General features: G+C 39.6%; 1 protein-coding gene and 1 long non-coding RNA gene across 3 annotated transcripts; both read left to right on the top strand.

The window, feature by feature from the left end:
* Positions 1 to 1908: 1908 nt before the first annotated feature.
* Positions 1909 to 3706, top strand: LOC122997305. Its single transcript, XM_044373363.1, has 2 exons — positions 1909 to 2023; positions 2813 to 3706. The coding sequence occupies exons 1-2, from the start codon at positions 2002 to 2004 to the stop codon at positions 3430 to 3432; spliced, it is 642 nt and encodes a 213-aa protein (XP_044229298.1). The 5' UTR covers positions 1909 to 2001; the 3' UTR covers positions 3433 to 3706.
* Positions 3707 to 14362: 10656 nt separating this feature from the next.
* Positions 14363 to 17422, top strand: LOC122997439. Of its 2 annotated transcripts, none has more exons than XR_006407211.1 (3): positions 14363 to 14527; positions 16145 to 16647; positions 17282 to 17422. It is a non-coding gene; the product is annotated as an uncharacterized LOC122997439 (long non-coding RNA). The 2 variants fall into 2 exon arrangements; XR_006407212.1 differs by lacking the exon at positions 14363 to 14527 and adding an exon at positions 15520 to 15895.
* The last annotated feature ends 9776 nt before the right edge of the window (positions 17423 to 27198 follow it).

The raw sequence follows: 27198 nt of genomic DNA, 5'->3' as shown, positions 1-27198 counted from the left end.
GAAAAATACTGTAACTTTGGAAGATACCAATTTGATTTGTCCTCCAGTTCAGCCTGCTAAAGCCTCATTTTAGCTGTGACTGAACTTAATGGACTGTGGAGTCTGTTCTCAATCTCTTACATTACAATTGTGTCAGCTATGGATTTCTTGATGGTCAGTATGGAAACAATTACAGTGACCAATATCTCTTTGAATGTACATAGGCATGTACAATATTGTTTTTTTCCTTGAGACTGTGTGTTTAAGTCAGCAGCCTTTGTTCAGTGTGTTTGCATTAGCTGCAGCAGTGATGTGTGTTTGCACAGGCATTGAGCTCATTCAAGTTGTTTCACTAACAAAAGCTGCCGTTTGGAGAAAGTTATCAGAGGTGTTCCAACTCTAAACTCGAGCTAGACAAACACACATAAACACGGCCTATATACAGTACATTGACACACAGCTAAGGAGAAGGTGACAGAGGGACAGGGTAGTCAAATGGAAGATGGATTCAAAGTTGGCCCTAAATAACCCCGCACATGAGCCAATCAGGTTTCAGTTTGTTGGCTGTGATTGGCTCTGACAAATGTTGGATCAACACTCTCTCTCTCTGAGGGACAACCCCACATATCCAGGAGATCCTGCTCCATCCAGGGATTAGATATGACATTTAGGAGCCACTCTCCTGTCTTTCCTGTGCAACTAACATTCAGATTTCCTGTTTGTAAACTTCAGACACAGAGCAGAGTTTATCATTTGTCTTTTACTTTTAGAGCAATATTTTTAAAGCCTTTTTAAAGTTTTTCCAGGACATGCGGAGAAGCTAAGGATTGGCATCCAGCAGCAAAAGAGAGAACAGCAATTTCCCACAGTACTTATATTCACTCTGTCCTACAAGGATTATTGTGGTCTTAACTGTTTATTTGGACTGCAGGTACCTCGGTGAGCTCCATCCTCCCTCTCCTTATACACTATAATGGATGAGGTCAGTAGTTGAACATAGGAAAAGGTCAAGACACACGCAGAGGAGGAGGAGGTTCACATTGTAAGAGTGACAGATGGAAAATAATCGGTTTTTAGAAAGAGAGAAGGAGAGAGACCATGAAGGCGTGTTAATCTGTGTCAGTGCTTTTCTATTCTTAGCTGCGGGTCCCATCGGCCTGCAGAAATATGAGAGACACAGACGTCATGACAAGCCCTGATAAATTTAGAAAGAGGGTCAGAGAACAGTGAAAGAATCCCCAGACCAGGAACTATTATTTTTTATTCCTTCATTATTTATCTGTTTCATGCCTTATAGTTTTTTCCCCCATCACTATGTATGTCTTGTTTGAACCTCTTTGACCTCATGTTGCAGTCAGTTTAGGTGAACCTGACATTGAAATTGAAATTGAGCTCCAGAAATGATGGAGGCTGAAGTGAGGGCTCCCTCTAGTGTCTGTAATATGCAAATACATTTTCTAAAAAACAAGCAAACAAAAAACACAGCTGCAATAAAGGCTTTGTTCTGCACACCTTCCATTGTATCACAATTAATTTATTTGTGTATTGTTTATGAAATTGTATACTTTGCTTTGAACCTTGGATTCAATTGATTACTTGTGAGAGGAAACATTTAGAGGATATTGTCAGAACCAACACATAAATTATACTTATAAGTTTATTATACACCCCCCACCACTAAAGAGTAATATACTATATAAAATACGATATTTTGTCTTTATATAGCAAACACATGTATAAAAAAGAAGAAAAGAAATATAATAATATAATATAATATAATATAATATAATATAATATAATATAATATAATATAATATAATATAATATAATATAATATAATATAATATAATATAATATAATAAGGCTGAGTTCCTGAATGCTGATTATGACGTCATAGAACTAAATGTCATACAGAAATACAGAACATTTCACTCTTGTTCACTCTACTAGTGAGTAAGTTAAGCAGCAACTGTCCTGACGAGATATTAACTGAAACTGAGTCAACGATTTAAAAACAAAACTATGGAGAAACTTTCCCAACCAAGTAAGGCATTTTAGACATTCATTTCCAACCAGTGACGATAATTGTTTTTTAATGAGAGAGAGAATATTAAAGGGTATCAGGTGGCAAATTTATTGAATAATGCCATCATTTCTTCTACAGGTACCTTATGTTTTTTCATATTTAATAACCAGGCTGTGAGTGTTTTTGTGGGCCATTTGATTGATGTAACATGGTTACATTATTTGTTTTATTTTTAAATATATAGTTGAAAGACTATATCTTACAAATAATGTCCCTAATTTTGTCCCCCAGATCTGAAATGTAATGTTTTCAAACTGGTGAGAAGTAACTAAAAACATTAACTTAAGTACTTATGTACAATTTTGAGGTACTTGTACTTTACTTGAATATTTCCATTGATAACTTGTTATTTTTGCAGATTCAGATAAATTCAGTTCACATGTCAAACATAAGTATCAATATTCAAATGTAGTTTTATAATAGTATAGTATTATATAATATCACAATGACAGGGATCATTCTGCTTTTACTTTTGAAACTGTAACTTCTTTTGTTGAAATACTTTTACTTAAGTAGATTCTTATATTCAGGACTTGTGATGTACTGAAACTTTTACCAGGGGATCTGAGTACTTCTGCCACCACTGCTCAGCTGTAAACTATGTTGAATTAATAACAGTGAAATGGGAGCTAATGTGGGAAACTGGGGCGCTACTAGGCACTATACAGTAGCAAAATTAGTAAACGTTTCTCACATTTTGACCATAATTTGCTGTTTTGTTGACATGTGATTTCTTCTGTCTTTCAGCGTGGATGCAAACAGTCACTTGCCTTAATGCTTTAAAAAGTGATGATGACAAATACTCTGCATGCAATCTTACAAAAGTCCTCGGGGAAAGGCTGTACGTTTACTATCCAGCCTCTAACATCTCGGAGCTGGACCGTATCTCCTCCCCACCATCCTCTGCTTTTTCTGAATCTGGACCCTCCAATGCTACACCAGGACCTGCAGGTCTCCACAAGTTGGAGCCAGTCAGCAGGAGTGCTGACTCCTCTCTCCTGGTGAAGGCTCCATGCAGACTGAAGGGTGATGTTGAGGCTCTGATGGACATGAGCCGAAGCACTGAGGTCACAGAAAGCAGCTGGATACTGAGGACTCTGCAGAAGCTAACTTTCAGCTCCAGCTACCTTGATCCCTACACATATCAAGGCTGTGAGACTGTTGGTCGCAGGTACCTCTATGCTCCCCTATCTGAAATATCTGGATTTGTGGATGAGGGCTTCCCGCCTTGCACCCGTGTTCATCCTGATGGACGGGAGCCAGAGGTCAGTACTCTGGAAAGTGAAGGACTGGTTGAGACATCCTGTTGCACTGCAGCTGCAGCCGAGCCGTTGCTTGTAGAAACAGATGAGCCTCCAGTTTTTTAACTGGAGCATCAGTGAAGAAGAATGATTCACTGCATCCATCTGATGTCCTGAAATAAAACATGGTTTTGAATAAAATGATAAACATAGCTTATTTGAAATTGCCATGTTGACATGTTTTTACACATTCCTATCAAAACACAGCAAAATATCTAAACTTCACCCTCTCCACTTTAGCACAGTTGTGTCTCTCCATTGACCTTTTACTTCATGTATTTATTAACAAATCAACTGTGTATGTATCTGTTGATCTTTGGGGCTTACACTGATAAACTAAGTTGTATTGAACTGTTGAATTGAATTTACACTGGTGGTTCACAACCATTCTGGCTTATAAAACTACATAAAATTAACGAACGCCTACATCAGAACCAACAGAGAATCATGGTTGGATATCGTTTTACAGGGTTCCTTTGTAACGTTTTCAGAGTTTCACTACTGGACTTTTCTTTTGCACATCTTTGCATCAGTTCATGTATATGGTATAAAACACTGTGTGGCACTGTGGTGTACTTTTTATACATACTGTCAGAATTTAAGTTCTTTTATGATTTTTTTCATTTTATATAATTTTACATAGTGTTCTTGTGTGTTTCCTGCCTTTTAAGCCTGTTTCTTGTGCTGCTCTAACATGTATCTTATCTTATCCTATCTTAGGGCTGAAAAAATCATCTCTTTTCTGTTTTCAAAAGTTCGATTGGTATGCAAGATAATTCACAATGCTCCTCCTCCACCATTGAAGAGCTTTTTTTCAGCTCCACTCTGAGCAAAAGAGCAGAACCTCTCTGCATTAAACTCAGACTTACACGTCCCACTGTGGCCGACTGCCTTTGTACAATCTGCTTTTTCATTTATGGCCATCAAACACTGGAATATGCTTCCAGCTGAGCTTAAGACTTGCACAGACTTTCATTCTTTTTCCAAGGTGCAAAAAAAAAAAAAAAAAAAAAGGATATTGAGCAACCAGTCATGTCAACATTAATTTCACCGTGATTCAGATTTCAAATTGTAATAATATGTACTGGATGAATGTGCAGGTATTTATATGTTGATGTGTGTTTTTAGATTTGTCTGTTTATTTGTTGGTGTGATAGAGACTATGTCATGGTGTTGTATGTGAAAGAATGTTTTTAGTATCTGGTGATTGACCTGTCCAGGGACTGCAGATGGAAAATAGCTAACAGCTAAATCTGGTGTAAATCATCTCTTCACATTCTGAGAGTAATGTTTTTGTGCATGGTCCTTGTTTAATAAAGACTAAAGAAAAAAAACAAACTACCAAAACTGAAACATGAAACAGCATTCTACCCTGACCTTACTATATAAGTAAACAGGACACTTACAGGGGTCTAAACTTGTACATGTGAGATTTACTTGGTGATATGCATCAGTGGAGCAACAACAGAGCACAGACACTGCAGGTTAAATACCTTTTATTTTTTATATTTTTTGCATTTTCTGCTGCTACCACATGGTGGCAGTATAGGCTTTGAGTTTTGTCAATCAGTTTTAATTGAGAGGCAGAACAGAATAATTCAGAGCTACTGGAGAGTAAAGATAATTATTATTTTTCAGTATCTGACCATTTGGCAAATACTACTTTCCCCTGTTGTGCTTTCACTTAATCAATCCTACTTCATCTTCAGAAAAAGTTTTGTGTGTTCTCTTTTGAATTAGGGAGTTTGACCAGACATTTAGACTCACATCTGAGCTTCTTCAGCCACATAAAGCCAATCACTAAATCAGCCTTTTATCATCTCAAACAAATAGCAAGAATAAGAAGTCTGTCTGATGTGCAGACGACATTTAGAGGAACTCATTCATGCCTCCATCTGCAGCAGGGTGGGCTTGTGTATCAGCTTCTTGTCTGGTCTCCTTAATAAGACTGTTAGACAACTTCAGCACAGTCAGAACGCTGCAGCTGGAGTTCAAACAAAAAACAGGAGAACTTAGCACAATAATCCTCTCGTTGAGTTTTTACACTGGCTTCCATTTAGTTATAGATACAGATTTCAAAGTGCTGTTGCTAGTTTTAAAATCACTTAATATCCCCTGATCAAAATGCATTTCTGATCTGCTTGAAGGATATAAACCCAGCAGATCTCTTAGATCTTTAGGGACATACTTCATGTTCTTGTACTGCACTTTATTGAATCGGGGTGACTTATAAGTTATAATGCAATGTAAATGTTCTAAAACTGTATTTCTGGTCTGTTATCATTATCTGTATTTTATTTTATTGCATCTACTTTTTCAAAAAATCTAATTTTGTTCAGTTGTGACGTATGTTCAAATGTATTTTATTGTATGTGAAGCCTCTGGGTTTGAAAAGTGTTACAAATTTAAGTTTCTTTGCCTTGAAGAAATACCAGGAATCAACTGCAATGAGTAATTTTACAATAAGTGGCATCATTTTGATGAATTAAATTAAAGTATTTGTGTTTTCATTGTTATAAACTTGTGTTTGGATTATTGCAAAGGCCTTGTTAAAATATTTTAGACATGCAAATACATGACTAATCATAACTCTTGATTTTCTAAACTAAAAACTGCCTAATGTTTGTGCATGAGAGAGAGAGAGAGAGAGAGAGAGAGAGAGAGAGAGAGAGAGAGAGAGAGAGAGAGAGAGAGAGAGAGAGAGAGATGAAAAAAGCACATAAGTAGAGAGAAACAGATAAAAAGACAGAAAGAACTGGAATACTTTGGGATAACATTTTCACTCGTTAAGCTCCTGTTATTCTTCTGCAGGTATTAAAATACAAACTCATTCCTTTGATGTGAACACCTCGCTGTGTTTCCTCCACTCAGCAACAGGTTTATTGTCCCCTCTCTCCCACTCCCCATACAGTTTGGTCGGGTTGCTGAATCAACAGCATTGCTGCCAGGTTGTCATGGTGTCTGATTGTTGAGTATCATGTCACGCGCCCCATCACAGCCGGACGTCCCTCCGAGCCTGCAACTGATCCCATGGTCGCCATGACGTCCACCTTGACAACCACAAGGGGCTGGCAAAGAAGTTGGTTGGTGTTGTGTCACCTCGTGTTGTAGGCGTAGTGTTTAAGGTTGAAGGCCGGTCTCTCATGTGAAGCCTGCAAGCACTGTTTTACATTTTCATTGAGATTTCTTTTATTTTTGAGTATTTCTTACTATATTTATGACTTAAAAACATGTCATATGTTATTTTTTCTCATTGAAATCAACTCTATACAGGGCAGGTTTTTGTTGCAGTCTAGTACTCAGCTGTAGAGCATCACACAGAGCTTGAAAATGAAATAAAAACTGTTTCCATTGCATGTTTTGAAGCTAGTTTTGACAGTTCAGTTTTTTCAAACTTCCATTGATGAAAGAGACTGGGAACACCAAACAGAGCGGAGTATTTTAAGATGCTTGCAATGAACATTTAGCACTTTACAAATTGTTTTGAGAGCGTGCCACACTGACTAGACACATTTTGTATAAAGGTGTCCTCTATAAAAACTTGAGTAGATGCATTTCTCCTGCTTATGGACCTGATGTGGTGTCACCTGTTTCCATTATTGGCCAGTTTAGGAATGTGATTGGCCTCAAAGCACATGACCACATACCCAGCCCATCCCTGTGTGAATACCCTATTGGCTGACAAGTGAGTGTATGTATATGATTGGTTGTCTTTTTTTTAACCTTCGTTAATGTTTTTTTTTTTGTTTCACACCCATCTTATTTAAATGTACTTTGTAATGTGTTGTATACTGACCCTGATGAAGGCCACAAGCCAAAACGAGTTGGTCTCACAGTAGAAGCTGTTGTTTATAATAAAAGTCTTGTTGGAGTTTTGAGTTTTTCAGACTTGTTTCTTTCTCCATGGACTTTGGATGTAGGGGAAGTTGTGCCATAAATCCCTGCTTTACAGCAGCAGCAACCAGAGAAACAGTACTCAGTATTTATCACTATGAAGCTCTCTGTCATGTGATGTATAATGTATTTCAAAGTTTGCCTACTTATACATATTAGTTCCCTTTTATCACAATTAGGGCGTGTTATTAATGTTGGGACACTGAGCTCAGTGTCTGCAGCAGCTCAAACCTCTTACAGTGCCTCAATTTCAAAGATAATTTTCAATAAAATGGAATAATGAAAATAATGTTAATATCTTTACCTTAATAATACGTAAATCCTTACTTTCACTTAATTTCTAAAAGTTTTAAAAAGCTTACAATTTGTGAACCTATCTATAACCTATAAAAGTTGGCTACAACATTTGTATGAGGGGTAACTATTCCTAAACTAGGACCTGGGCCTCTCCAGGATCCCGGTGTCTCCAGGGCTCCGGGCCCTCAGGGGCAGGAGTCTGAAAGGGAAAGCCAAAAAGGAGACTCCGAGGCCAGGCTAGCTAGCACGCCAGCAGGGGGTCTCATCACTCTCTCCACACTTCTGCTGTCAGGGCTTTTGTTTCAACAACATTACTCACTCACATGGTTCTGCCTCCCAGGTAACTACACTGCTGAGCTGGTGCTGCTGGAGGGAGAGAAAGTCCTCGGCCTCGGCACAGCCTTCACAACATGTGAACCAACCAAATGATACCCAAAGAAAAAGGAAATCAACCAGTGGATATCTGCAACAAAAAAAACAAAGTAAACTTCAGTATGAGCAGATTTCACCGAGTGGCAGATTACGGGGGCACCTTGAGGAAACAGAAACTGAGACAGACATGAACATACATGATCACATCCTGGCCATTGAAACTGGTGGATACAGACAAACCTGGCAACCGAGAAAAACAGACAGAGTCAGTTCAGCTACAACAAGAGGTAGAGACAGAGCAACACTTCCTGATACACTGCAGCATGTTTAACCTGGGTGTTGTTGAGTTTCACAGACCTCTGCAATTAATTATTTTTCCTTTTAAATACTTTTTGGCCTCTTCTCTTAACATATTAAAACACTGAATCTATAAGAGCATCAAAGTGAAAACTTCCCTTTAGCACAAAGTAGGCCTGCACACTTGATGAAGGCGACAAAATACTATTATTATTATTATTATTATTATTATTATTATTATTATTATTATTATTATTATTATTATCAAATCAAATAAGGAAATATATTGTTTTATTGTCATATTGGCTAGGCATTAATATGTATTCATTTTGTTTGTCTGTTATCAAACACAGCATGTTATCTATAGAGACAACCTGAAGGAATATCTCATGAAAAGATAACACCATTTACTTGCACTATGGTGTGGTGTTTGATGAAGATTAGCATTGTAAACATGTACTAACTTAGCTTTTTTATGACCTTTGTGCCTGTTTCAACAGCTATTTGCAGCTTTGTAGCTGTAAGTGTCTCATGTTGCTCTGAAATATTAACATGTTGTTCTCCAGACCTTTTTCCCTTGTTGACAAATGCTGCTGATTGACAATAAGATTAATATGATCCATTGAGACAATGTTTTTTGTAATTGTGCATAAGTTACTTAAATGTGCAAAAGGTGTTTACATTATTTATGAACCCTGTCTATACTCTACACTATCAATCGAGTTATTTTAAATAATGGAAAGCCACAACAAGGAATATTTTTGCAAAGACATAAACTATCTCTTAAACTAAGACGTATTGGTGAAATTTAAAATAAATATTTAAATATATTGTACCTCTAAAAAAGCCATCAAATCAAGAAACTCATGAGATTCAGTCTTAAGGACTTCAACAACAGAAAGGAAACCTTTTTTGTACACTGAACATCATAAACCATGAGATATTTCCTCATATACTGGCAGTCTATAATCAGAGAAACACATTTATTTAATGACACAGAAAGTACAGTCTTGTCATAAAATATCAAAGTAGTTGTAGGCAGCGACAGAATAAATAACAGGTGCAACATTCAGAGAAATATCATTTTGTTTTGCATCATTTTGTGGTTCTTTGAGTAGCAAAGTTTGTGTTCACGTCTCCTCAGATCCATTTCTGGTGAAAAGATGCGGTATAATAACAGGGTGCAGATATGATTTCAGTTGTCTGACATAACGACAGAGCTTCTCTCGTGTATTTGAATCCTTCACAGACCAAAGATGGATTTTAATGACGTTGTGTCTTCTGCTTTCCTTCACACCTTTCCATTTACTTCCACTGACAATTCAAATTTACAGCTTACCCCCTGGTGTCACGGCATATAGCAAAAACAACTCAATAAACAAAGAGGTAACATGTTGAACATTCTTGCAGGAATCACGCTGTGTTTTTTAAATGTTCTTTTTTTTTGTGCTGAATGTTTTAGCTTTTACTCAGTAATTATCTATGCTTTAATTCTCATCGACCAAATTTGCAATACCCCGAGTAAATATGATTGTTTACCACATTTTGCTGTTACAAGACTCTTATCAATCATTTACAAACAATTTTCTCTTTTAAACAAAAACAGAAACTTTTGTTCTCTTTTCAGAAGAAACCACGACTTAAGAGTTTGTCGTTGTTTCACATTTCACAGCTCGGACCATGATGTCTGGAAATATAATAACATAATCATCTTATATTGTTACACTATAACTCACATCATTATTGGTGCTTTCAGTGACATTAGTGCTTTTTGTGTCCTGCTTAAAAGAACAAGAAGACAGACAGAATGAATGATCACTAAAAAATGAAAAATTCATCATCAGCTATTTACATAATAATTGAATTGTTTATGTAATTTTTAAAGTAAAAATGATCTGGTTGCAGCTTCTCAAATTTTTATCTGTCGTACTGTATATCATTGTAAAATTATGACATTTTTCACTATTTTTCGGCATTTCATGGACTAAATGATTAAGTGGGAATATGATTGGCAGATGAATCGATACTGTCAATAATCGTTCGTTGCAGCCCACAGCCAAAATCCCACGCATCACTCCACTGCAAATCCAGGTGAAAGGCAGCCGTCCCCAGTGTATTCACCAGCTGCCACCAGGAAACCACGACCACAGAAACCCAGAAGATCAGCTTTATCAAAAATGTTTAAAAAAACACAAAACACTAAACTTGCTGATCAGTGCTCGGGAAAAATGTAGGTCTACACAACCCAGCCAGCTATAAGTCTGTGTGTCCTCCTGGCAAAAGCTCATGTCTTACATTACAAACATCCAGCAAAAACATGTTTCCAGTGCAGGAAACTCAGATGATGTGTTTAGTCTAGGCATTTCACTTAATCTGGAAGATAACTTTAAATGACCCTAACTGCATATTTGGGAACTGTGTTAAACCAGTGTGCCTCACACAAGATGAGCATGACAAAGAGGCCACAGTCTGGTCTCTCATGACTTAAGCATCTTCCAGTATCACACTGTTTCTCCTTCCTACTGACTCACCTCACCTCCTGCAGCCGGTTGCACCAAATAGGTTCTTATATCCATCACTTGGTTTGTGCATAAAGTCCTTCATAAGTTCTTAGTAGCTACTAGCTAGTTTCAAAGTAGTGATTTACTAAATCAGGTTGCACCATTAACACTTAAAGGGAACATCTCATGCACATTTTCAGATCTATATTTATATTTTGGGGCTGTACTGGAATAACTTTGCATGATTACAGTTCAAAAGCTCTTTATTTATGCTATACTGGCTCTTTATGCAGCCCCTCAGTTCAGCCTCTGTCTGAAACAGGTCGTTTTAGTTCCTGTCTCTTTAAGGTCCCCCCTCCTGAGGAGTCCACTCTGTTCTGATTGGCCAGCTCTTGGAAGCCGCCCACCCGACAGACGTATGCTGGCTGCAGAAGCTACATCAACAAACCATGAAACAAACTATAGTGGTAGGATATCACTACTTTGTCTTGTTCTTTACTCGAAATGTCAACTTCTCAAATACACCCGCACATGTCGGGCCACACAGCCTACCTCTACCTGAGCAGCGCATCGCTGAACTGCTGCGGCTCGCAGGCGTATGGTGTCCACACACACAGTGTAGCTGCTGCAGCGCTGCTACTTCCAAACCTGTCTCTCTACATTATGTACTTTGATAATGGCTATCAGAAATACAATGTTTCATATTGTTTCATTATAAATTTGATTTTTATTTAGTTTAGACAGAAAAAGGTTAAGAAATGTGTGCTTAATTGTGAAAAATAAATAATAATATGTGAGGTGAAAGTTGCTTTCTTTCTGATGGGCATGGTGAGGTCTGGTTGAGCATACTTCTGTGTCTTCTTCAAGTTAAACCCCCACTGTCACCGCTCCAAGTAATGAAAATACCTCTATGACAACACCAAGTTTCCCAAATGAGCTAAACACACAAACGACAAACGAACCTCCAAACAAATTGTAAAGAAGGAAACTGACAACAAATAAGGAAAATAATAACACATGGAAGCGAGTGAAACAACAGGCAGGAGTCCTGATTTGAACTAATGTCACATAAAGCGAGCAGGAGGAGTCGAGAAAAGAAGCTCCGAGTGTCACCGACTCTCTGTGCTGGAATTCCCCGCCAGAGAGGCTCCCTGCCTCGGTGTTCACCACGTAGGCTGACCCACAGTGGTGACACTTAATATTTTTTTATGTCTGTGACATGACAGATGTGACAGATATAGACATTGAAACTAATGTTGCTGGTATGATGTCAATATGACTATCAACAGATCATTTTCACTGCCTATTTTTGCTGAGAACCACGCGTGTCACACAGAAAAAACGGCGAGATGAAATGGTGAATCTCTGGATGACGAGCCACTCATGTGGGTTGAAGAGCAAGGAGCATTTCCACATAAATTAACCTCAAGATTTGGAACTTTGACCATGTTTAACACAGATATGCGACATCATAACAGTATATAAATAACAGAAAATCACTAAAAGCATTATATGTTCCCCTTAACAAATGTCTTATCTAGACATCTAGTAACGTGTGAATTGGTTGTTAGGAAACAACTGTAGAGCCACCCAATAAGAAACAGGAAGTCACTTTAGCATCATGAGCTGTAACTTAAAAAAATAACAGTTTTAGGGGCCAAAAGATATAATAAACTTAATGAACAAGTCTTTGTGAATGTAGGTCTGACTTTGTTTCATCTATATCTGCATATCTGAAGAAATATGTGTGTTTTAGAGGGAAATATCCAATTATGCTAACGTAAGATACGTCATTTTGTCATTTAGTCTAACATTATTGGGTTTCATAATTTGAGGTACATTATTATTTTTTTGTGAAATGTAATGTTAAGTGTCAGATCAGATGCAGTATGTTGATCCATATTCCATATTACCTCTTTTACTGTTCAGTCTAAGCAGGTCAGATATTAGCAACGTTAGCTATGTCAGTTGGTTAATTCAGCTGTGTTAATTTATTGATGTGTAAATCTACATTTAATAGCTACTTATGTTATAACTTGGGTAAGTTTGAACTAACAAACACCCGCAGGCAGCGAATCACATCAGCAGCAGAGGGAGGAGGACAGAGGACGGGATGAAAGACTGTTAGTGACTGATCTCTACGTTCCTCATTCTTTCTAAACTTCACTCAGTATTTTGATGTCAGGAATATTATTTATTTTATAGACATTTTAGATTTGTGCCCAGTGAGATATTATTGAGCTTATATGGTGCCTTTGTTGTTGCTACTCCAGAAACAATATTTACTTATATTTAAAAGATAAATCAGTTAATCCCCACTAATCCTGTTCCAAATGTATTCTTTTTTGAAATAATATATCTTCAAAAAAGCAATTCTTTAATAATGAAAAAGTACAGATAAACCAATACGGGGTATCAATAAGAGTAGTAGTATAAAATCCTGTTTATGATTATTATGATAATGCAGCCAATACACATTATTCACAAGGATTGCAACAGCACACTAAAAAATATATCATGAAGGAAGTCAAAGAAATGTCTGTTTCTGCTCAACCCCATAGTAACTATAAGCCTGTTTTCAATTCAGATTGTATTGGCTGCATTACATGTTGTTTGTTGTAGGATGACAAATTAGTGGGCAGATTTACTTAATCGTTAGTGTGGCTCTCAGGTAGACTGTGTCCTGCCGGTGCAGCTTATCAAATGTGAATATTGTTTGGTTTCTTTGGTCCTCTATGACAGTAAACTGAACATCTTTGGGTTGTGGACAAAACGAGACATTTGAGGACATCACCTCAGGCTCTGGAAAGCAGTGATCCACATTTTTTCACCATTTTCTGACAATTTATAGACAAAGAGGGTGTAGAGTACACACATCCAAAAAAACTTTCTACCAGAGATCTTCGTCAGGCATTGTCAAAATTGCCTGACAAAGATCTCTGTTGTGAGTTCATTTTATAGAACAAACCACTAATCGATTAATCGATAATGAAAATAATTGTTAATTGCAAACATTTCGGACGGTTTTGAAAAGCAAAGACAAAGAATGTCGTCCTGGAGATACTGTAGGGACGTCAGATCAGAAAACAGTGTGTGTCATCCTGGAAGGTGGTTTCAAACGTCGCTTAATTTGGAGAATTTGTTTTTTATTCCAATCTACAAAATGCTACGTTTTTGTACTGCACAGAAGATGCAGGTAAGTAGTAGACCAGGCAGGCTCTCATGAATGTTTGTGTGTGATTTATAAGTTTATGTACTGTGTGTTGGTGCATATGCATTTTTGTGCACAGATTTCTTTTTGCACATGTGTTCATACCTGCATTAGTGTACATTTGAGAGGGAGAGAGAAAGAAAGAGAGAGAGAGGGAGAGAGAGAGAGCAAGCAAGCTGAGTGTAGCTCCACCACCTCTCCCTCTTTCTGGGTGCAGCTTTGTGAGCCATCAAAGGCCCTGAGCAAAGAGACATGAGCCTTAATTGTTGTGCTTTATCAGGGGGATAAAGGCGGGATGGGCATCAATTTAGGACGCCTTTATTGTACTACAAAGTGTGACAGACTGACGGAGAGATAATTGGCAGAGAGGGGAAAGGAGGACGGGATGAAAGAGGAGAAGGATGGAGAGACGAGGAGGAGAGGGGACGTGGATGGAAGCGTATTTGATCAGGCAGTTATGGAGCAGAGAGGAGCAGAAGACTCAGAGGACGGCGAAATGAGACCGAACCAGATGAACTCGCTCCTCTGGTTGAAGCTACCCAGCTTGTTTTGCAGGAAGAAAATTAGTCCCCCGTCCATAACTTCACAAGTGAGCATGAGCTGTTTCTGCAAAATCCAAAATATGATCAATTTTGTGGAAAAACTATCATGACATCAGTGCTCTGCATTAAAAACGTAGGTGTTTTACAGTAAATTTTACCTTAATGCCTCTAATCATTTAAAACACATCACATATTTGTCCCCATTAGTCTCATCATCACATTGATTTATTCAGTGGGTGACTTTTTCTTTGCAATATAAAGTTTAAATATTTAATTTGTTAAATGGTTAATTAGCAAATAAAATGTTTGCCAAAGACGTATCGCAATTAAATGTCCCTCCTTGACATTTCGAAGGATTTCCTGGATTTAAATGTTTGCAGAGTTAAGAGTCAGATATTTGTTGGGGTGTTTTATCGTATTTTAAGGCTTCGAGTAGTGTCGGGATGCACGAGCAGCTCAGCTATCCTGCACTCCACAGCTTGCTAATGTGACTGGATAATGTTGGCCTCCTTCTATTACATCTGAACTAATGTGTTTTTCTGATTACACTGTGGCGATATGAGGACTGTAAAACAAAAGCTTAGCACAATTTTCAATCTGTCCTTTGCACAAAACACTAATTACATCATTTAGTTTTGATGCATATTAAGAAGCGAGACAGAACCGCTGAAAGAAAATGGTAAAACACATCTAAAGAACGCTATCTTCTCTATACTCAAAAGGCATCAGATCAGTTGTTGGGTTCACACTCTCTATGTTACACAGTCATTCCCACAAATCACACACACTCTCGTCATTCCTGAGTTCACACACTGACTGCGCCCCCGTCCCTCTCCTCTGCTCTCCATCCCTGACATGAATATATGAGTGTTTTTATGTGTGCAGTGAAAAGGCGTCACTGAGTTAAGTGGCCTTGTTGTATTCTGCTCGGGCCCTAACGGCTTCTAGTTGGGGGTGGCGGTGGTGGCGGTGGTGGTGGGGGTGGATGAAGGAGAGGCCTGCAGCACCATGCCTAATCAGCCTTTCTCGCCAGGGTCAAGACTTTCTGTCTGGGTCCGCGGTGCTCCCTGCCACCGAGGACTTGCCCATTCAAGCGCACAATGTCCCTGTCAGTCCCGACAACACTTCCTGCCTCTGCTGGCTCCAGCCCTCGCAGGGATACACAATATTTCACAGCTCCCAACAATGGCCTGTCTGCCTGCACCCACCATATGGTTACTATGGGCCACAATATTGACACACATCACTAATTATTCAAAGAGCTGAGAGAGTGAGAGAGAGAGAGTGAGTGAGGGAGCGGAGGAGAAGGGGACTGAGGAAGGCGTCTGCAGGTTGATTTCTGCAGGCGGGATGCAGAAAATGTAATGAAATGTGAGCCGTGTATGCACACACCATGAGGAAAAGACTTCAAGAAGGTGAAAAACTATATAAAATATAATGTTAATGAAAAGATTTATTGTTTCAAAACACTGTTTATTTGGTGGCTTTTGAGTAACACTGAGTAACAAGAAAAAGTTCTTGCAGTTTGGGATGTTTTGGTTTGAAGCGAGTAAGGATGTGATCCATATTGACTGTGCTTTGTGTGAACAGGAGGACATCTGGGCTACAGACTATAGGCATCCAGCACACCTCTGTCCAACATATGTCTGTTCTTATTCCCCTAGGAGCTTCCTTATGGCATGGGAAATAATATAACACCGCTAAATGATGTGATCTTTGACCGCTGCCAAGATGAAGAAGATGCAGATGAAAAGAAAAGAAAAGCAGGACATTAAGTCAGTCTGCAATCTGTGGTTGTTTACAGAATTGTTTATTGTTGAAACTGCAAACACAGTTATTTCATATGTTACAGATTAGTGATAAATGTTACCTTGATTGATCATTAAATGTGCAGCGCTTCAGCATTAGCCGCATTGTATTGGATACGTCAACATCATAGTCTGTTACTTATTTTCTTTTGTATGTTTTGTTATTTTGTACACATCAACATATTCTAATTTAACTGATACTGAACTGAAAAATATTTAATTTTGATTCACCTTGTACAAATTGAGTTAGGAGACATGTCGTTAACAGCTACCTGGAGAAGAAAGAGAAAATATTGTGCAGCAGACTCAATATTTTTTCATCCAGATGGGCCTCAAAGAAGAAATACCTTCAGGGAGCGGTAAGTTTTATTTAACAACCATCTGAGTTTTTCAGAGATTGTTACGTATTTTTCAGAAGATTGAATGCTAAGCTCTGTGACTTGAATGTAATGGCAATAAATGACATATAATGTATGCAAACAGCCCATAATGCAACTCTCTCTTAATGCAATGAAATGTAGCGGCCGGTATTATAGGGACTGTGGTTGGACTGGTACAGTTCTGTCATCAAATATAATATAATCCCCGCTTTTTCAAACATAACATCCAGAAAAAATATAGGCTTATATTCAGGGAAATACAGTATACAAAGAGAATACTTTGCTTGTATCCTACAGAGGAAGAGGCACACAAAATAAATTAATTAATTATGCAAGATCACATGAAAACTCAGGCCTCTGATATGCAAATTCACTGCTGTCCCGTCTCTGTGTCCTGTATGTTACAGCATGCAGTAAAACAAAATACAATCATTTGCTTCATCCTTACCGTGGAAAGTCAGCTAATTACCTGTTGTCTGCTCTACTGTGAAATTGTTCTTTGATTGTTTAATTGGGCTTCAGTTCCTGTGTGTTATTATGGTTTACCTAATGTTGAATACTATCTGTGAAATACACTGCACTGAAATACTTTTTTTTTTTTCTTCCATCGCAGCCTTGGCAGGAGGGAAACTTGTTTTCAAAATGACTTAACCACATATTCTTGTATTCAGATCTTAGAATTAGTTTCAGATCCAGTGGATTTAGTAGAAACTTTTACATTTCCACATTTTTGGGGTCATTAAACTGCAGTTTCAAAAGGGTGAAACTATTATAGTGACATATAGTGAGATGTGACATCATCCACTGGTTTGTATTAGAGCGGGTTTGGTCTTTTTCATTTGGAGTCAGGATCTTCCGAATGAAGAGTGCAGGCATGCTCTGGAAACACAACCCGCTACCTCGGTCCGAAGTGAATTCTAGCCTACTGGGAACACTGAGCGGTGAACACTTTTTTGGAGCCAACATCTAGCAGCCACTGGTGGCATTGCACTTTCAGGTACTTCCGCATTGGCTTCAAATTCCAAATTCTGCTTGGTTTAAAGGTGAGACTTGCTGTCCTACCAGTAGTTTTTAATGGAAGGTTGATATATACCCCAGAGCTGTGGGGACCCAGTTAGCCGCCACCAAAAGAGGAGAAATGTGACTCCAGGTAACTCCAAAGTTGTCTTATTTGCATTTTGTGCAGTGCAGGAAGAAGTACTCAGATCCTTTACTTAGGTAAAAGTACCAATACAGCAATGTAAAAATACTCCATTACAAGTAAAAGTCCTGCATGAAAAATCCTACTTAAGTAAAAGTACATAAGTATTAGCAGCAAAATGTACTTAAAGAATTAAAGTAAATGTACTCGTTGCGTTTCTCTGACTGATATATTATTATATATGACATCATTAGATTATTAATACTGAAGCATCAGTGTGTAAACAGCATGTTACTGTTGTAGCTGCTGGAGGTGGAGCTAGTTTCAACTACTTTATATATAGTTAGCTAGTTTAGTCCAACCTAGGGGTCGGGCCCCTCCAAAGGGTCACCAGATAAATCTGAGGGATCGTGAGATGATTAATGGGAGAGGAAAGAAGAAAAAACAAAGTTCTGATACACAAATTTGTTTTCAGTTTCTCTAATCTTTGATTTTTGGTGGAATATTGGATCATTTGAATATTTATTGAAATGAAACCATGTGAGAAGTTTAGAGGGAAAAATCACTATTTGGTGGAGCTTTGTTGTAAGACGTCAAAAGCCAAAAAGGTTGGAAACCAGTGGTTTCATCTTTCACAATGTGTTGTATTTTAAAAGCTTGTTTATATTATCCATTGTGTCAAATCTTAATGTGAAAAGTAACTAAAGCTGTCAAATAAATGTAGTGGAGTAGAAAGTACAATATTTCCCTCTGAAATGCAGTGGAGTGGAAGAATAAAGTAGTATCAAATTGAAATACTCAAGGAAAGTACAAGTACCTCAAAATTGTACTTAAGTACAGTACTTGAGTAAATGTACTTAGTTACTTTCCACCACTGATCTTGTGTCTTTTTAGGTCAGAGTTGAAAGGTGTGAGAATAATGCAGCTTAACTGTGAGGATGAGACCTCAGGTAGTCACTGGGGAAAACGTTAAGCAAGCTATTGATCAGCTGGTCAGTAAATACCTGCAACCTGCGGCGGGCTGCTTGTTAAGGCAAGTCTCGTTTTCTACACGTGTTAAACACAGAAGATGTAACGTGAGTGTGGAGGCTTTGAAGTTGCTTAAAAGGCACCTGAGTGACAAAAGAAAAGTAAGAAGTAAAGTAATTACGTTTCAGTTCAGTTCAGTCACTTTATTATCCCAGATGGGAAACTTGACTTTCAGTCAGGGGCACAAGATAAAAAAACAACACAAGTACAAAAAACAAAACGCACAGACACAAACACACCTGCTGCAGGTCACTACAAGAGCAGCCCCCAAATAAAATGTAATTGTAATTACGTTATGTAATTTGTAGGTGATTACATTTTTCAAATATCTTGCCCAACACTGGAAATAACATTCTGTATATCACAGCAAAGTTTCAGTCCCTTATTTTTCCGGCCCCATGCCTCTCTCCTGGCGGGCCCTTCCTGCGTTTCTCACTACCCGTAGAAGCCCCAGTCTGTCCCGGCTCGGCTGCCCCCTGAGTGGTGGGAATGTTCTCCTGTGCAGCAGGCCATGACAGGCCCATGTTGGGACAGGCCTCAGCGCTCCACTCCACAAAGCAAATGATTGACAGCCCTCACTGAGGGAGGTGGGATTCCTCATCTGTCAGTCAAAATGCTGCTGGAGATGAAGATGTGATGTAAGAGATCACATGGACATGTGACATGTTATGAGCCAGTGTTTCACCCTCTCCTCTCCTCCCAGGTCCTCAGCAGCTAGGTAAAGTTAGCTTGTCGGCTGAGGGTGAAGGTTGCCACCGGTCCAGATGTTCGGTGTGATGTGCTTTGCCACATCTGTCTGGGCAGAGGTGTGCCATATTGCTTCCCATCTGCCACATGGCACACCCACACTCACACTCACACACACACAGAAACAGAGGCGCACACGTGCAGCGTGCCCAGAAACTGCCCATTTTAACCAGGGCCATAAATAGTGTAATTCATGGGTGTGAAACAGCGGGTTTTTAAGAGCGCTCAGAGGAACGGAGCGGAGCTGGAACCTTTGGCAGCTGATGGACAGATTTTCTGTTCCTGGTAGCCACATGAAACTCTGTGAACTGCACACTGAACACACAGAGACAGAGAGGCGATGAAGACCTGCTGGTGCAAGAGAATGAGAGTCAAACCATCTTTGTCTTTCTCTTTCTTTCTGTCTGAAATTCTCTGTCCTTGTGTGTCTCACAATATGTCTCCTCTTCTTCTGTATCTCTGTCTCAGTCTCTCTTTTTGTCTCTTCCTCTGTCCTTTTTTTTTTTTGAGCCAGGGGGGTAGTATGGAAGTGAATGTCACCCCTGTCCCAATGTTACTTAAGGGAAAATGACTCCTTAGCCTCGGTGCTGTCGGCAGCCATATGCTGATGTTTTCATATTCCAGAGAAATGAGGAGAGGGAGTCGTAAAGACAGCTAAAGTCAGAATTACAACCCTGGCTTCCACTGGTGAGGAGAGGGAGAGGCCCCGTCTGTCACACCACGAGCGCTGTTAAAGCCCCAATCCCTCAGTCCTAGAAATGCCACGAGCTTGTGAAGCACCACATTAATGCCGGCTTTCAATCGAACATTGTTTTTTTTTTTCTTTTTCTTTACATTGCTCCATTAGCAGGCGATTCTGTCTTACTCATGGCTTATGTGGCGACATGTTTAGCTTCACTTTTCTTATTAAACATTCACAGCCGGGTGGAGGACGAGGCTCGGTTCAGTTGCTCTGTTGTGTGTGGCTTCAGGAGACATCACTGTCTTCCTCTGCATGGACCGTAGCGCTACAGCCGCAGTGTTTCCAGCTTATCTATATTTCATGCTTTTATCTGCTCTCAGCATTTAATTAGGCAGTTAGCAGCTCGTTAAATTATATTGAGAGCAAACTTTTACCTCGTTGCAAAGTTGTGCTGATGTTGAGGTTTTCCAAGCGATGGAGAATTTTGATTACCTTGCATCCCCAATGTCATAAGTTATTGTTGAGTTATGTTGTCTGTGTGGTTTAGTACCTCATTTTTTCAGGGAGAACATTCTCTTCTGACATTTTTTTCTTCTTATTGAGACAGATGGAGGAATAAATAGTTGTAAAAGACACTGGAGTCTCCAATATACCACCGATCGTACAAGTTTGAAGGAATTCCAATTTTTGAACCTCTTTGTTGTGTGAATATGGTCATGTTTGGGCTGAAATTTTATATCTACACATAGTATTTGTGGTCACATCTCCCAAGAAGCAGGAATTGAGAAATTATTAAAGATATCGGTGTATTTCACAAATACATTTTAAAAATTGGACCCACAAATTCTCTAACCGTTTTTTTAACTATTTTACACCCGCAGTGTCACAGCCCAAATCACACCCAGTTCAATATTTATGCATTTCTTTTTGTTTTTCAAGGACAGATACAGGCACAGTGGTCTACTAGTAACTCTCAGATGTCTGTGCCATAAGTTTTGTAGTTAAAATTACCTGGATTTCAACTCTTGCCCTGGGAGCAGGTTGTTATTCTTGGTATGGTGTCCTTTCTTTTCTTTGGTGTTATGGGCCACTGCTAGCAGACGGCCTTCCAAACCAAACTGCCAACCTGCTGCTCATAACAAAATGACATGTGTTGACCTCTCATATAGCAGAGACAGAGCGATAGTACTTACATTGCCTCCCTCCACGGCTCGGCCTGCAAAAACTTTCCAACGTTAAGCCTGTCAGTAGACCTGCGGGTCCCATGTGAGCCAATCAGGGCTGTTATGTAAGTGTAAGGTGTTTGAAAATGGCGGTGGCCGGCCACTCAGATATGGCTTGTTGCTGATAATCGGTGGCATGGCGTGGTGCGGCGTGCGGCTGACAGATGCCTGCTCCAGCTGGTACAGGGGGGGTTTATCGCCCGGTTGGAACGCGGGTCCTCACACCCCTCCACTGTGCTGGCCACCGTCGCCGTGTTTAATGAGTCACGAATTGCCTGTTTGTCTTCTGCTCCCTGCTGTTTCTGCACTCCCCCTTCCAGAACAATCCCTGAAACACATGCTGCTGCGCTCCGCAGAGCAGCCAGACAGGCAGGCTCAGCCAAACTGTTATAAAGAACAAAGTTGTCATTTTTTATTTCTCCCCTTTTTTTTTTTTTTTTTGTCTTTTTTTCTTCTTGGGTGTTCATCTGAGAGAGGGATGGGTTGTTCTGTAATAAAGCTGCCTTTTCAGATGCTGTGCCTGACCTCGCCAATATGGCTACACCGAGAAACCAGTGCCCATTTGAAGCCCCTGACAAACACATAAATGGCTCTATAATTGGGCTGCTTTGTTGTGCGAGGCGCTGGCTCGTCTGAAAGTGCCGTTCAACACTTTGTGGTAAATGGAGTTACATTATGACAACACATGGCAGTTGCTAAAGGAGCAGAAACTGGCACGCTGATAAGACATAAGCAGGTGGTGTTGACACAGAAATGGTTTGTTTTAAGTCACTAGAAAACCACAATTTGAAAAAAGAAAGTTTTCTGTGACAACTAATCAGATCACAAATTCATCTTCAGGCCAGCGACAGAGCTGTGCAACTCGGCGAGAGAGTAAGGATCTGCCTCGCCGCCGAACACACTGTCCAAGTAAACACACAGAGACGCTTGGATGACCATCAAATGGACCAGAGCGTGCACAAACACACACACACACACAAACACACTCACTTACACATTCACAGAAGGAGTTTTTGTAGCCTGTGCTAGGGGATGTTCTACAAACTGCCCAGAGCTTTGCCTTAATCTCACCTGTTTAATCTGCAAGGTTGGGCGACAGCTTCTGTAACAGGAACAGGTGGCTCAAACAACTGCTGCTGGACAAACTTAGAGAGACCATTCTGGAGAAGTTGATTAAAGCCCCAAATGGATTTTTTGAGCATATTAATGGGAAATTCATGCTTTTATAATCTTGAGGGGAAATACTTTGACAGAAAAGAAAGTTTTCACGCTTCTTAATACACCAAGAATGTTTATTTTACAGGAGAAATATCTTCAGTTTCATTATTGTTGAATGCATTTAACAGCCATATATTATCACTTTGTTTTGTTCAAACTTACCTGTGTCAGTGAATACAAGCAAAACATCTGTTTCCAATATATTTCTCCACCTTTGGAAGATAAACAAACACACACACACACACTGGCAAAGAGTGGCTCAGAGTGTCTGATGACCAGAAGAGGCGAGGAATCTTGGCAGCGTCCGGATTCAGCCCAGTGCCGTGAAATCCTCATTCTGCAGGGCTGCTCTTTGTGGCCAGCTCTGGGTTCTCGGAGTGGCATTCTTCTCATTGTACAGGTCACCGAGACAGAGGCGGCCGGCCTGAAAAGATCCTCGGTAGGGGGAAACAATGGCTTAAGGCAGCCCATAAATGTCTCCTGTTCAGCTTCGGCCCATTGACTCTTCGCCTCCCCGCCAAGCAGGGCCCTGTCAGACCAGCCCCTCTCTCTAACAGCTTAATTAGCAGAAAGAACAACAATGTCTGAGCCTGTTTCGACTGAAATAAAAACAAGAAAAGACCAAAAAGCTGCTCTCTCCGCCTCTCATTGTCCCCGTTCTGACTTTTCTGTTCAACTTAGTACAAATAAAACAACATTCCTACACTGTTCCATTAGGAGCATGACGACCAGCCAACAAGTCCTCCAAATTAAATGACCAAATAGGTCGTTTGACCATGCACTACAGAACGACCCAGAGGAGTGTTTTCAGAACGATCCATAGGAGCGTTTTCTAATCAGGCGCCTCTATCAGCAATCATGGGCAGGACAACATCATTTGCGACACGTCACTGTTGTAATAATGATGTTTTATGGTGTGACAATGCTGTGGTTAAGGTCTGGTTACGTTTGGGCACAAAAACCACTTGGTTAGGTTTAGGGAAAGATCATCATTTGGGTTAAAATGATCACTTGAAATGCAGTGTGGGTTAAAGTTACTACTTCCTTAAAGTTAGGCAACCTTCGTCGTCCTGGCAACAGTAAACACCATGACAATTGTAGTTGTGGTTTTTAAAAAAGTGTCCCAACTTGCGGTTGGAAATGGGAAGCGAATAGTGGTCTCCTGCAGTAAAGCCCACTAAGTCCACTTTTTATATGACAACTGTATGGGCGACCAAAACGTAACATTTTGGTCACCTAACAAAGTCTTGTTCAGCATTTGGTTGTACTAAAAGACCCTCTAAGGAGTTTGATGTTCAGTTTTTCCCAGTAAGCACATTTTGTTTTAATGGTTTTAAACCTGTTTTTCACTAGTGAAAATTAGCATTAGCATTATCACAGTTAACCATACACTGTGAATGCACCATGCTAACCAAGCTAGCAGCTAGCGTTAGGGTCAGAGACATCCTCTCGTCCAAATATGATTATTTCTGGCTCCAAAAATCCAAGATGGCGACGGTCAAAATGTAAACTCAAAGCTTCAAAACGGGAGTTCACAAACCAATGGGTGTTGTCATGGTGGCTACGTCCATTATTTTTTACAGTCTATGCCTTATATAGACATTATCTGAACTGCACCATTTCTCCGGGTCATAATTACTACGGCCTCTAAATTGTCTGTCACTCAAACGTAACTATAGGTCAGTTTTGGCAACTGACATTATGATCTATTGTGTCATTATATCTTTTTTCGGAGGACAGGCTCCAACTGGCTGATGGACAAGCAAGAGAGGAGTTCTCAGCTCTGTTTATGTGGACCTTAGGTTTAAAAAAGGGTGCTTCTGAGTTATTATGCTAATTTTACAACTTAGACACAGTATGTTAGCATTGGAGGGTTTTTATGAAGATACATTTTTGAGTCATATCAGTAAAATAAGAGATGCAGAGGGATTAGATTGGAGGACTGATATCTATCAAAGAATACCAGTCCTCCAATCTAATTTGATGGAAAACCTTGAAAAACCAGACTGTTTCTTTCAAAACTGCATTTATATTGAGATCAATATTTTTCAGGATTCACCCCTCACCACATTCCCCAGGTGTGAATCCTTTATCAAAAGCCGCCCAGCTGAGGGCTTTACTCCAAACACGATATGATTTTCATTTTTTATGATAATGGTGATGGCAATGATGATAATGCAGTTTGCATTGTGATGTTAATGCGAGTTCCTGGCGTCATGAAGAGACAGTGTGAGGAGACACTACACTGGTGTCCACCACGGTGGCTTTGAACCTTTCTTGCCCTTAAGTGTCTGACTGACTGATGGATTGTGTCTGTCTGACTGAAAGACTGTGTCCGTCTTTCAGTTTGTCCTCCTACTTGCATGTTTCTGTCAATCACGTGTTTTTATCTCTTACAACATCTGTACACCTGCTCGTCCCATCTTGTTTGGATAACTTTCCCCTGTCCGTTAGTAAATGTGACCCTTTGGCAACTCTTCATACCTCCACATTTTTTATCTGCCTGTCCCATTAATCTCCCTGTCTGTTTGTGCCCCATCTTTCCATATCTCCCCGCTGTCATTCTTTGTTTCGTTTCTTTTATCTGCGGTTCACATCAAACACTGGCACCAGATTGATTCTCATGTGAACAAGGCTGCAGTGGGGGGCCAGGGACCTCTTCCCCAGGCTTTGAAGCTCCTTCCCATCCTGTTCTCTGCAACCCCCCCGCCAACCCCGACACACACACACACAAACACACACACACACAGTTTCTCCACTGCCCAATCCCACCCATGTCCCTGGTTGTGTAAATTTCAAAATACACCAAAGTCAGAGGTAAACGAACCCATTTCCACACGTCAATGAGCCACACCATTTTGACATGTTCCTTCACCACAATTCTGGTTGTGGTAGTTTGTTTAGAAACGGCTCCAAAGATTAATAACAGCAATCATGTTTTCAGTCTCCGGAGAGTAGTTCTGTGTACGGCAGACGCCACTGCGCATATGTGGGAACGTGGTTCTGTTTACAAAGCTTTGCTAGCTTGTGCTACATATCACAACCTCTTGACTTTGTACTGAAGTTCTATGAGAAATGTACAATATAGCACAAAGTCAAGAGGTTGTGTTATGTGGCACAACAAGCTAGCAAAGCACTGTAAACAGAACTTTCTAAACAAACTACAGTGCCCAAACTGTAAAGCATGAAGGAACATGTCACTCAGTGCAGCGGTGTGGCTCATTGACACGTTTTTAATAGTTTTTGGACCACAACAGAGCTCTACGGCACAAAGGAATAAGATATATCAGGCTTTGGATACACACACAATACTTGCAGGTAGGATTGGTTCATTTGTTAACAATAAGAAAAATATAGAAAATCGCCAGTCAAATCCTTTAAGCAGAAATTCAGCCCAACTCTTGGTTTCTATGGACATTTACCTGTCTATACTGTTATGCATGTTTTGCAGGTATTTGGTCATAAACAAAAACAAATTAAAATCTTGACCTGATGTTGGAGGCAGATGGTGCTTCAGCTCATCCTGAAGGGAACATGAATATCAATATTTGATGATATTTCACTAAAAAAACAAAAATGTCAACCTCATAGTGGCATTAGAGGAAAGGTTATGAGATCACCGTCATCATTATTCATCCTCAGTGGATTATTAATATCAATACAAAATTCAATGGCAATCTATTCAAATAGTTGTTGTGATATTTCAGTCAGGACCAGAATAGTCATTCCAAATTCTTCTTTTTTTCTACTTGGACATAATGTTTGGACAGCAAAAGGTCTTCCGCAGGTCTCATATTTTTTAACTGAGGCTAGCTGTCATATGCTAGTATATGATGCTGATATGTCATGTTTAGCTGTGGAAACCCATGTATATACTCAGCTTCAATTTTACTCTTTTGGATTTTATTATTTTGGATACAAGGCTACACCTTTTTTTTTAAAAAACCCTATCACAACACTACCACAGCAATACTTTCTGTATCAAGCAGTGGCCAAAAAACCTCCACTAAATATACGGCGTGCAACCTGTGTTGTAAGCTTGACAGTCATCTTCTCACTATGTTCTATACACTTCATCCCCTCTTGCTCAGTCTTGCTTAAGTTATTGTAAATTAAACAGGCAACTAACCATCCTGAGGGGCCTCCTCATCATTTAGGTACAACCCATGTCTACATACTCTATATGTCAGCCTTATCAGTGCTTTACAATAGGGGAGAAAAGGCAGCAGAGGATTCCTTCGGGTGCTTCTCGAGACATTTTCACCCGTCGTAGAGGTGTACTGTAAGTAAGACAATATTTAAACTTAATACATAATTTTATTGCAGGTGAGAGGAGCAACCACATTAAATATAATTGTACTGAGAGAAAAATGCACAACATACCTCTGTTAAGAGTTTCTCTGCTCTGTCAAAATAGCAGAACAGACTGGATGTAAGAAACACAGTCTGTCACTGATATTATTCATTCCACGCTATGACAGATGACTTGT

This window comes from Thunnus albacares, chromosome 14, assembly GCF_914725855.1.
Source record: "Thunnus albacares chromosome 14, fThuAlb1.1, whole genome shotgun sequence".
NCBI classification, from domain to species: Eukaryota; Metazoa; Chordata; class Actinopteri; order Scombriformes; family Scombridae; genus Thunnus; species Thunnus albacares.
The sequence above is the reverse complement of the archived record's forward strand: the minus strand, read 5'-3'. Positions and strand labels throughout refer to the sequence as shown.

Coding starts and splice junctions, on each gene's coding strand:
- LOC122997305 (XM_044373363.1), top strand. CDS start 2,002: ATGGAGAAACTTTCCCAACCAA. Junction 2,024..2,812: donor GGAGAAACTTTCCCAACCAA/GTAAGGCATTTT, acceptor TCTGTCTTTCAG/CGTGGATGCAAACAGTCACT.